Source organism: Alligator mississippiensis, chromosome 14, assembly GCF_030867095.1.
Source record: "Alligator mississippiensis isolate rAllMis1 chromosome 14, rAllMis1, whole genome shotgun sequence".
NCBI classification, from domain to species: Eukaryota; Metazoa; Chordata; order Crocodylia; family Alligatoridae; genus Alligator; species Alligator mississippiensis.
Window position 1 is genome coordinate 7,982,922 of NC_081837.1, and position 12,654 is coordinate 7,995,575.

The 12,654-nt window shown below is 46.0% G+C and overlaps 1 protein-coding gene across 6 annotated transcripts in view; it reads left to right on the plus strand.

Annotated features, from left to right (window-relative positions):
- RAP1GAP2 (RAP1 GTPase activating protein 2) overlaps positions 1–12,654 on the plus strand; it is a 318,779-nt gene that overhangs the window by 193,886 nt on the left and 112,239 nt on the right. Inside the window, exon 1 of one of the 6 annotated variants that reach the window (XM_014608110.3) lies at positions 9,146–9,490. The exons of the other annotated variants lie outside the window; for them this stretch is intronic. Within the exon in view, the coding sequence (XP_014463596.1) occupies positions 9,384–9,490 (107 nt within the window). The 5' untranslated portion in view covers positions 9,146–9,383. Of the gene's footprint in view, positions 1–9,145; positions 9,491–12,654 lie in introns of those variants that run through there. 6 annotated transcript variants of the gene reach the window in all.

Below are 12,654 nucleotides of genomic sequence, written 5' to 3' on the forward strand. Positions count from 1 at the left end.
TCACCTCAGCAGGGTCATGGTATGTGCCTGTGCACCACTTACGTCTCATTCGAGGTCTAAATGCAGCATAAGGTCTTGAGGGTTAGGGACAGACATTCAAAAAGCCTGAGCCTGAATTGATTCATTCTTTGCAGGTTAGTCTAACCTGGCTAGGCTGAATTGGTTTGTAACTGGATAAACTGGGCTGAGAAAATTCAGGCACATGCCTGCAGTGGCTCAGGCTAGAAGCTGGGGGGCGCTAGAGTAGCCCTCCCTTCCCTTGCACAACACTGAGCTGAGGGGGTGGGGCATGGCCAGGCCCCTGCAGGACCTCTGATTAGGGAAGTCTGCCTGCATAGTCCCAGGCTTTTCCCTGATGGCTGCTCAAGGGGCAGGAGTGTTGCCAGACCCCAGGCCCCTGCTAGCACTCTGAGGTAAGGGTGGGGGTGTGTGCAGTGCATGCATCTGTTGATGATACGGAGCTTTTCTATCTCCCTCTCCCTGCTTCTTCATACTGTCTGCAGCAAACTGACAGGTGAGCAAGCAGTGATAACAGTGATTATCACCTCATCAGCAAAACAATAGGCTCTCTCTATTACTTCAAACTCTTCTTAAACAGCTTACCTGTTGATTAGCTCCAAATAGCCCTAAGCCATCAGTGTTCTGTCTACCTGTCCCAGTGAAATGGAGACACTCACACACAGACACCTCTCAGCATTAGCTAGCATACCATGTGCCTAGGGGCCATGGGGATGGGGGCTGTGCTGTGGGAGATAGGAGGGAGGGGGGGATTCCTGCTTAAGCAGTGAGCAGTGGGGGGAAAAGGGGAGGGCAAGGGGAAGCCATGCAGACCTTGCTGTGTCTACAAGTCTCTGCTGGAGCTCCAGCCAGGGAGCAGATGGAAGGGGCCAGCCATACTGTGGAGCAGAGAGCCCCACCCAGCCCAGAGAGCATGCTGGGATGCTGGGGGTGTCTGGTTTAACTTACACCAGCGAGGGGTCTGGGACAGCCATTGCATAAACCGGTTTGAGCCAAATTAGTTAAATCTGATACTACATTCAACCAGGTTTATCTCAAACTGGTTTCAGCCATTTTCAAACTGGTTTATATGCACTGAACATCGGTTCTGTTACAGGTTTAAACCAGTTTCTGATCACTTAAACTGGTTTGTGTGTAATGTCTGTCTCTACTCGAGCTGTCTATGTGGACAATGGGCCATTTTATCCCAGTAAAGGCAGTGGAGAGGAGATCTCCTTTTGCTGTCTGCACTGTGTTCACCTTAAAAATGGAGGGAGTCTGGCCTTCTCAGCCATGGGACTCCTGGATGCTGCCGCTAGCACACTGTAGTGCTCCCTGGAGAAGCTACTGTAGAAGAAGGGGTTCATGTGCGATGATTTATTTTCAGACCTCTTGAGTAGCATTCCTCCTTGGCTCCAAGTGGAGCTTCCCCATGTTCCTCTTGTCCAGTGTGCTCTCAGCCTGAACGTGCACATGGCTTATATTTTATCACCGTCTGCAACCTGACATACATTCCCCTTTATGCACCGGGTTCCCTTTGTGAATCCTCTAGTCCATTTCACAGTCTATTTGTCAAGCAGAAATCATTACCTAGTGTGCATGATGTGCCATTTCTTTGGGAAGATGACTCACAATGGGAGCGTGAGATCAAGGAACGTGCATTATAGAGGAACACAATGGACCTCCAGCAGGAAGGACAGCAGAAGCAGAAAATGGTTTGGGCATTCCAGCAAAAAATGAGCCCTCATGTCCTCTGCTACTCATTCTCAGGCTTTAATGACCTACCAGACCTATCAACCTTAGAGGGCTTTCATCAGACAGCAGAAAACAAAAATACTGCAGCTCGTCTTCCTTTGGTACCTACCTGCGAACAGAACCATTGAGAGGACGATTGAAGAACACCAGATGTTGTGATCAGAAATCTCCCTCATATACAATATTATCTTTACATATGAGCGCTGCAGAGAACCCTTCAGACTGTTTTTTTCCACCAGACCTACCTGGTGTATTTAATACAATTTTGGCTTAGGCGAAATACCACTTGTTGAGGGAAGTGATAAATTAACGACCACTCTGAAGACTGCTCTGTGGTGTGCTGCTCACTCTATGCTATGGCTGGCTTCTGTTTTGAAGCTGGGCTGGAACTTTTCTTTAGTGCTTTCTCTCTGGCTGTGGACACAAGGATGAATCCTTAAGATGCCTGTTTTGACATTTGCTAGAATGGCCTTTCCTGAAACAAGCACTTCCGTGAAACGAATATGATCAACTCCCGGATACGAGCTGCCAGTTATCCTGGCTAAAGAACTGTTCTACATCTTCCAAAACTAAGAAATGTTTGTGTTACAAATGGGTGGTGCTGTGCAGCCCATGATTTTGATTGAAGAGGACCAAATGTCTGGCTGGGGAGGTGCATTTTCTGGTTTCCAGTAAAGATCAGTCCTCCACAGTGGAGTTTGTTAAATCATTGCTGCTATGATGCCTTTTAACTCTGACTCACAGCAGTAGTTCTGAAGAACAAACATTTCTTGCCTTTATTATCCCCACACATTGAACCAAATACTGGGTTGTTTAAAAAAAATACCCCCAGGGGAAATAAAACCCTAAAAAGACATTTCCTCCCCTTTCTCTCCTTTGCTGCAAACACTTTCTCAGACTTAATATCTGAGCTGCGACTAGGGAAAGAAATGGGAATGTTGAATTGCTTTCCTCCAAAGTGGTATTACGTTGTTGATTTTATTGCAGTATTGCCGACAGCTCTGTGTTCAGCTGAGCTCATGGCCCCATTTTGCTCAGTGCCTTACCTGGACTAAAAAATGTTCCTGCCCCAAAAGATAGACCAAACAGGGGAGGAAGTAGAGAAAGCATCTCCTATTTGTGAGAGGCAGCTAGGGCATGGAAGCGAAGGACTAGATCCAAAAAAGGGTGTAGGTGCCCGCACATATGGGTATGTGATTCTGAACCTCCCAGCTCAACTGCTGCCTAATTATGGAGGTGCCTAACGACACTTGTCTTTATAGTTCACTAGGTACATCGAGGTTCTTCCCCTGCATATGTGCACCTCTAGTCTGAGCAGATCAGCACCTTGTTCTGTCCATGAATGGATCCGGGACGTAGGTGTTCCTCTGTCTTTAACCCTGATGGGGACCATCTGGTCAGCATCTTCAAAGCTGCCTTTTACGATAAGGTTCCCTACAAAATATATTGGGGCAGCCACTGCATTTTAAGAGACAGGCACAGGCAGTGATGCTGCTGCTGCTTGTTTTATCCAGTACCTAGCGTTTAGATCGTGGGCCCAGGATGTGGGAGACTTGGGTTCAAATTCCATGTCTGCTTGAGGAGGAGTCAAACCCACATCTCCCAGGAAAGGTCCCTGAGCCCCAGACTGTAGCAGGTTCGGGGTGGGGACACTTTTGACCCTTCCTGTTGCAGCTGCAGAAAACAATTCAAGGTTCATTAGCCCAGAGAGAGGGTACAGCATACAGCATGACTCTGTACTGGGTTGGGACCCCTGGGCTCTGGTGTGATCCAGTGATCGTTTCATGTGAAATGCCTCATCAGTCGCAGGGTTCAGCATCCTGGATGGGCACTCTAACCATTGGGCTGCTATATAGGTGGGGGATAGCAGCACCACCTTTTCCTCTTCTGGGTGTGTTTTAAAGGAAAAGAATGAGCCCTGGTAGATAGGGGATAGGCTCCTATGTTCAGGAGGGGCATCAGAGCCTTGGAAGCTGGGTGGACAGAAGTGTTGCCTTGCATCTGGTCTTTCCCCCTTGGGTAGCTGTAGGCACTTGCTGATTTTCAGTGGCTCCTGGCTCAGTTGCCTTAGCCATTTTGTACGTCATTCTGAGATACCTTACTCTCCTCGGGCACTATATAGTGACCCTAGTTGCCTCACTCACGTTCATTCTGGATTCTGCTCCAAGCAGCCCAACCATTAGGCCATGCAGCACCTAACACTTAGGTGCCCAAATCCTTTTTCTTGGTGATCTGACTTGCCCAAGGTCATATGGGGAAACCCTGGGAGACCAGGGGATTGGGACTCTAGAGATCTGGTTTCAAACTGGTGCCTTCACCACAACCATTTTTGAAAGTACCATTCTAGTAATACTTGCTCATTATGCTTCTCTCTTCCTATAAATTACAAATAGGCTGAACATGAGAGCCAAAATAAATTGATTATACTGGAGACACATTTGCCATATTTAGGTTGAAAAGAAAATATTGGCTAAGTGTAGCTACCTAAGTGATTCTCTATTTCCAAACATGAGAAAATTGAACATCTTTAAAAATCAATACAAAACCACTTCAGCATAAAACAAGAGAAGATTGATACTTAACTTGTCTGATGGGGTGGGGAGGGAAGTGTCTCCAGAGACAGAGAAACTCAATGAAATTCAAAGCTGCCTGTTTAATGAGAGAAGTATAAGTTTTAAAAATCAGCTTTCTCCCCCTCCTTTAAATGTAAAGTAATAAGGTGCCAGAGACTTGATGTAATTTGGCATGAAAATGGGTTCTAATAATTTTTTTTTTGCAATTGCTTCAGAAATTTGTCAGACTCAGATAATTTCTGTTTGAAGGAGAGGAGCCAGATATTTTCAGCAAGAACAAAGGGATTTGTTGGTCCAACAAATACTTTATTAAAAGGCTTCACAGTGGGAGTTAAGTGCTCTTTGCATTAAAGGATGATTAAGACGGCATCAAGGTTTATTATATTTCTCCCCCCCCAATCTACTTGAGTTCTGCCAGCTGCCTCAGAGAGACTGGTGTCATATAACATAGTGTCAATGGGATGGAAGTGCTCATTTTAATGTCTGATTTGAGAAACTATTAGGCTTTGCAGTTTGTAAAAGGGCTTATTTTACATGGGGGGGAGATGTAGAGTAATGATGTGCACCTCTTCAAATTGATCTGTCCTCTTCAGCAGTTTGAAAGACTTTTGCTTCAAAACCTGATCCAAAAATAAGAAGTTATTCTTCCCCTTTATTCAACACTGGTGAGGCCACATCTGGAGTACTGTGTCCACTTTGGGCCCCCGCTACAGAAAGGATGTGGACAAATTGGAGAGAGTCTAGTAGAGGACAACAAAAATGGTTCGTGGGCTGGGGGACATGATTTATGAGGAAAGACTGAGGGACTTGGGCTTATTTAGTCTGCAGAAGAGAAGACTGAGGGGGGATTTGATAGCAGCCTTCAGCTGCCTGCAGGGGGTTGCAGAGGATGGAGCTGGACTGTTCTCAGTGGGGGCAGATGACAGAACAAGGAGCAATGGGCTCAAGTTGCAGCAAGGGAAGTTTAGGTTAGATATCAGGACAAATTTTCTCACTAGGAGGATAGCAAAACACTGGAACAGGTTACCCAGAGAGGTGCTGGACTCTCCATCCTTGGAGGTTTTTAAAACCCAGCTAGACAAAGCCTTGCTGGAATGATGTAGTTGTGGTTGGTCCTACTTTGAGTAGGGGGTTGGACTAGATGTGACCTCCTGAGGTCCCTTCCAACCCTCATTTTCTATGATTCTCTTATCACGTGGTCACTTCAACCATTCTGGTGTTAATCATGTTAATGAATATATCTCTTTTTTACAGCTATGTGGCTAAAGTGGCATAAAAAGTTGGTTATAACAGGGCTGCAAAGAAATTTTACAGGGCTTCTGTGTAATGTGACGAATGTGATCGTATAACAAGACTGTATGGAAGTGTATGCACAAGAGGCAGAGCTAAGATTATCCTGCTAACCTTAAGCATGGTACTTTCGGGTAATGAGAGATTATCTTAAACGCAGCATTCCCTCGAGATGGATTTTGATGGCATGTTCATATTCTCTGAACAAAATGGTGCTTTATTGGTATTTCAGCATGTGAAATCACATCAAAGAATCTGGGTGAACTAAGCATGGGAAGATATAAGAATTTCAGTCATTATAAGGTGAATATTAAGCTAACGAATATTTGTGGTGTGCATATGCGGAGATGTGGAGTATGGGTTTTCCTCTTTGTGCACTTCCTAACGGTTCCTCCTATTTCACACGTGTGACTCTTGTGAAATTGTGCCTGGTGGGTGTCAGATGCCAGAGGCAATACTTTGGAGTGGTGCTGGAATGGATCTCCTCTCGCGATGGAGGGAGCTTTACCACGAGAAGGAACGTTTTGTACGTTGCAGTTTATGGGGACGGTGACTCTAGACCAATGGCTTGTGAGCTGGATCTAGCCCATGGAGTCATTTGATCTAGCCCATGGATGCAGGGCAGCATTTGGTGACGGGGCTTCAGCTGCCGTCATTTTCCCGTGTCGCCATGGGGAAAAGTGGCAGCAGCTAGGTGCTAGCCCCCTCCCAGCTCCATGACCGTAAAAGGTTGCCAGCTGCTGCCCTACAGTACTGATGTATATGTTCATTTGGGGGCCTACTAGTTGTAGATGTGTACTATTATTACTCTCCTCCAAGATATGTATTGCACACCCCAGCAAAACTGTATGTAGCCATGGGTGTCAAAACAGCAGGTGGAAGTTTTTGAGGAGAGTGGTGGCAAAGTGAGTTCAGCCGAGCAAGAGGCCCTTTCTCCCTTGCCTTCTGTGTTCTCAGTGTCTTTGAAAAATTGGGTACAGCAGTTAAAGCTGCCCGGAGGCATCCAGGTGCATCCAGCACTTGCACAGAAGTTCAGCACAAGCTCAGTGATTTTTCACAGCATAGCAAGGGTCACATTTTCACATGGATGAACTGTCCTTGAATGACTGCTGAGATCGGGAGGCAAAGAAGAAATTAAAGCTGCCTGTTCCATGTCAGGCATTGTGTGTTGCTTTTTAAAGCTCCTGAACAAACATGTTTGTTATGGACTTTGCCGGGAAAGCCCTCTGTCGGGTTAATCATTGACTTCCCCACTTACAGGTAGCTTAGATTCATGTGCATCTCCTTATCAAGACCTTAATGTAGGGGACTTATGAGTGAATGTTGTTTGATTGCACCTCTTCTACCATCCCCTGCCTTCAAGTGCTATTGCTAGTGGAGATCTAAGGATAATTATCCCCAAGTTCTCATTGCAAGTTTCTGTGTGGTTTATCTCATTTCCTATATGCTTCTTAGTACTCGACGTGGTGAAGGCAGTTGTATTCCTGCCTTTAGCAGGACTGTCTTTAGCAGGACCCAATAGGTCTACTGCATCGATGCATTTCCCACTGTGCCCTTATGAACTACCTGCTGAAGAAGGCTGCTGCAGGATGCCATGGAAAGAGATGATTTGCTGATTGATACATATATATGATAGTGCTTAGTCAGGCTGCTCTGTAAAGAGACTCTCCCGTGCCTGCCCTGGCATCCTAATTTAAATGAATATCTCATTGTTCAAACACTGCCCAGTGGTCTGTGCATGGCCTTGGAGTCTGAGGAAGAATATGAGACTAGATGCTTACTCTCCTAGTATCTTGGGAAATAAGATAGGCTCTTAGCATCCAGTGAATACTTATACTTCAGTAGGGAGGATGTCTCTAACTTCACTGTTATTATCAAAGGGGCTGTCTTCTTAATACAGTCGGAGTAGACTGGATAAAGACTTGGAAAGTACACCATAGGGAACAATTTAAAGGGGCCGCCCAGACTAGATGATCTAATAGGTTTATTATAGTGTCTAAGATCCTGGCTGTAGAGGAAAAGAGGAGCACAACTCCAGGTGTTTTGGCCAGTTGCTCATATTTTCCTCTTGTAGAGGTTAGGTTTTTGCCGACCTGCTCCCTTGCTGCACATGCCTTAAATCAATGGGCTGGATCTGGCAAGTAGCATGTTCAAAGTGATTGAGCTGGTCCCGTGTTTATTTCTAATGTGAAAATTAAACCAGCATGAATGGGAAGTGATATGGGAGGATGGAAGGAGGGGGGTGAAAGTAGAGAGATACCAGCATGTTTTATCACCATGGTAACAAACACTTTGCAAGGGAAAGGTGTTGAGGCTGATGCTCTGAAGTAGATCATTTGCAGCTTACTTAAAAAAACACCCTGGAACAGGGAATATGACATGTTCCCTATGTAAGGAGTGAACTGGAGGGTCTATATTTTGCCGCACCTGTTAACAGCAACTGCTCAGTACATTTTGAGACAGAGTAGGACATTTATTCATGAAATACATTGTGAGCACAATGAACAAGATGCTGGCGGTATGCCAAGTTAACCAGCTGAGGATCTGCCCCAAATGGGAAAGATTTAATAAGTCAAGGAAAAATGAGTGATTATCTGCAAAGTAAAAAACAAACAAACAATCCCCCACCCCAAACTCTTCCTGCTTTTTAGATGTTGAAGGCTGTGCTTTTGAACTTCAGTACTGATTTTCACTGTTAAACTGTACTGGCTAAAACCTTTAGTATAAGCACTATGCAGTTGTGACAGCCGAACCCAAGCATTAAAAATAAAGACTCTGCTCATTTAATGTTCTTAGAAGTCATCTAATCCCCGGCAGCAATCGGCAAATGACATTCTGTAGGGAAGGAAAAAGACATCCTTACATTCATTATAAAAGCCACTGGTTAAACCTGGTGCCGTGCGAGCCTCCCAAACCCATGCCCCTCCGTTTGACTTAGCTCATGCATTTCCATTTTTGCCAAGCGACGAATTCCCCAAACACCAGTAACAAAGGACACCCACCTTTGTTAGGATTCTTTGTTTTCCCCAGCATAAAATCAGTGCTGCTTTGAAATGCCCCCCGGCTCCCGAAAGCACACCTCACGCTCACATGCACACAAATCCGCTTTTGTGCCGATCCCGTTTCGTGCACGAGCAGTAGCCGAGGAAGACATCTAAAAGCTGGTCTCTGCGTGTGGGTCCCAGCTCCGCATGGTCGTTCCGTTCAGTTTGCTCGCGGGTACCATCCAGGAAATGACAGGGCTCGCTGAAAATGCTATGCGTGCCTCATTTCTGCCTCTGCTTTAGTTTATTGCTAACTTTCACATGCCGAAGAGAAGCCCCCAACTACAGCTCTTTGAGAAGGTTGGGGGTGGGGGGGGGAAGGATTGAGGTTGCTGGTTAAATGCAGGCATGACAGATAGCGGAGCGCGGATGACCACATCTGAGGCTGGTACAGTTTAAAGTGATTTAATTGACTTGGAAATGCCACCCTTCTGTGTGCTGGCAGCTTAGCAACCCCGAGCAGAAGAGCAGCAGCAGAATCAGAGGCTGTAGTCGGCTAGGAAGGGGAGGCAGGTGACTTGAAGGTCGCTGGAGTGAGAGAAGTCACCTGATTCAGCAAGAGCTTTACCTATCAGGCAGGAGTAACAAGGCAGAGGACAGCGAGGAAGAGAAAGAGAAGTGTGCATGCTAGAGAGGGAGGGAGGATTACACTTTTTTCCAAGCAGGTCTCTTGCCAAGGGTTGGGAATATTGGCACCAGAGCCTGTGGAAGTGTCACCTTAACTATGTCACAACCGGCTGACAGGATGCATTCAAAAAGGGCAGGGATCCGAGCAGCTGTTGTACTTATAGGGTTGTTGCACAAATCCAGAAAGCAAAATAAAGAAAAAAGGTAAAGCACGAGTTTCTTCAGTATCTTTCTCTCTGTATTGAAGGGGAAAAAAAAAATAAAGCCATCGTTGCCAGGTCTTTGGTAATGAAATGTTCGCTCTGGGGACGAATGGGGGTTGTGAAGCCAGCATTATGTATATATTGTCTCCGTGATTGCATTGACTAGATCAGATGATTAGATGAATGTATTATTGTCTGTGCTGGCAATATGACTCCCAAAGCAAAACAATAGGCACGGTGCTAACATGTATGTGCTTACAGCCCTTTCATAATTGCTTGGCATATGTATAGATTGAACTTCTTCATCCCTTCTAAGTTTACCTATTAACCCTGAACATCCAGGTCTTGGGCTGGATAGAGCCGGGAAGGACTGTTTTTCTTCCCGAGACTGCAGTGTTTGTGGAACTGATTTGATTCAGATTAACAGCTTTGTCTCTTTCCTGAGAAACAGTTGACAAATGGTTTTCAGATTCATTGATTAAGCTGCGGATTGTACTTTCTGTTCAACTTTGTGTTTTGGGGGAGCAGCCTGTTTTGAATGTTGTGTTTGCTGACATCCGTTATATACCGTTTCTGATTTTTCCACTTTATTAATATGACTTTTCATTTTTCTCAAAGGCTTATGATGTTTGATTTTTCATGTCCTTGTTTAGAGGGCTCTGTCTCCTTAAGCATTTCGATGTTCTGGCAAGTTTGTCGCTGAAGCAGTGAGAAATATGTACTCAGATCTGGGCTGGGGATCTAATATTTAGTTGAAAGTGAAAAGCAAGACAGTGATCGCAGCAACTTAATATTTTTCTTAGCAGTTACTTTTATTGATTTCATATGGGAAAAAACATAGGCAGGCAGAACCGTACTGTTTGAACCTGTATTTAAAAAAATAGGTAGACTGATAAAGGCGGTGCAGAGATGAAGCTTAGGCCCACCCCATTTTCCCCAAGTTTAGTGACACATGGTCTGTATTATGTTTCCCATCCCTGTAATATGGTATCCAGACCCGATAGACAACCGGTTGACTTAAGGACAGAGTTTTAGAGTTGCTTTTGTGGATTTAAGATGGACCCTATCTATCGTCTAAGTGTTGTTGAATTGTTCCCCCTCTTTCAGCTTTGATGTGAAGAGTGTTAAAAATTGTTAAGAAAGATGCCGTTGACTTGGTGGTTTGATCGAAACCGCCAAACCATGCACACAGGTGAATGGAATAATCTTATTGCTTTAATCCTTCTTTTTCTCTATTCTGTCCCATCCCTACTATTGTATTATTTGCACAGATCACATCAAAAACCGAGGCTCAGACCTGCATGCAGTGTCATCAGACACAACAGAGACATCCACAGTCATTTTACCCAGTAGTGAGTTAGATTGTAACCTTTTGGGGACATGGTTTTTTTTTTCCACCCTGGCATCCTGCACAGTTTGGGACATTGTAACAATAAGAATAGACATCTGTATAACCTAATGGAATAGTCCTCGAGTATTCGGTGGAAAATGATACCATTTCTGTAAGGATTTTTTTAAAACTTTCCCATAAAAAGCAATAGAGAATTGTATCATTGATATACCACAGTAAGGAAAAATAGATGAAAAACATCTCAATCCAATGAAATCCTATATGTCTTACAGTTATTCCATACAACTTGTTTACTTGGCTATAGATATTTGAATGCAGTGCCCTATTATTTTTTAATCCCTATTACAGTCTACAGATTGTTTTCATATGATGAACTGCATCAGGATTGCTGACTGGCTCACAAGCAGTCTTTTTACTTTTGTCTCCTTTATTCTACCAAGCACATAACAAATAGTGATTTGCTTAGGGCCAGACTTCCCTAAAAGTTGAATAACACTGCTTATGCCAGGGTGGGACTTCCATCCATTTCTACAAAGGCCTTCTCAGTGTCTTGCATCAACCCACAACTTCAAACTCTTCTTTGCCATTATGCCTACAGATGCTTTGACTGGTTTGGCAGCTGGTTTACATTAGGCACATAGGCCAGGTACAGACATTCAAAAAGCCCAAGGCAGAAGCAATCCAAGTTTCGCTCTTTCCTCTAAGCATCCTAGTTTTGGTCAGGAGTGAACAGAACAAATGTTTGCCTTCAGTGGGGGGAGCACAGAGGCTGCCTACACTGGCTGAGCCCAGCAGGTTGGGGGTGCTCCTGCACACTTCCCAGTAGCCGGGGCACCCCTGATTTGGCCTTGATTGGCCCTTCTCTCCAGGCACCCCTTCCCCGCCACCCTGGCCAGCTGTTAGTTGTGCTGGCTCAAGTCTGAGGGGGTCCAGGCCACTTGTTGCGGCAGGGACATCCCCTTTCCTCCTCCCCCTCTGCCACCCAACCTGCCTGACAGCCACATGGCTCCAAGCCTTCGCTTCTCCCTGTGTCAGTGCTGGCAGGGCGGCGGGGAAGGGGGATGGGGGAGCGGAGGCCCCTGCCATGTGGGCCCCCCCATCTGTGCTGGATTAAGTTTGGGGGAGCCAGGGCTGGGGCCTCCACTTCCCCCATCAATCCCCTTCACTGCTGTTGTCAGCAGCACTGCACCTCCTGCTTGCACCTGTTAGCTGGGGCAGGGAGTGGAGGACCCTGCCCTGCAGGCCTGGCCCTGGCCCCAGTCCCCCGCCTTCCCCCCAGACCCAAGTCAGCATAGCTGGGGGGATTGTGCAGCAGGGACCTCTGCTCTCCCCATCCACCCTCTTCCCAGCCCAACTGACAGATGCAGGCAGAGGAGGCAGGGCTCGGGACAGAGGCTTTCCTGCCTCATCTCTGTGACAACCTAGAGGTGGGACCAGCTAGGTGCTTGACCGGAGCAGCTGAGCGCTGCCAAGGTGAGTGCATCTCTCCGGGAGGGTGAGGGAGCAGGGGTTCACAAAGCTGCCTGGGATTCTGGCAGACTGCGACCTAACTTGAGTTAGGAGGGGATCTGGTACAGAAGTGCGATAGACCAGTCTAACCTAAATCACTCAAGTCTGATCCTACATCCATCCAGGTCTATCCTAGACACGGATCTGCTATTTTTAAACTGGTCCGTGTGCACTGAACTTTTGCAAGGTGACAGGTGCAGCCTGGTTCCCAGGCACTTACACTAGTGGAAGTGTAACGTCTGTATCTAACCTGAATGTCTTGCTGACCTGTTTTGGGTTTCCTTCTGGTCCCCAAATCTGTTTGT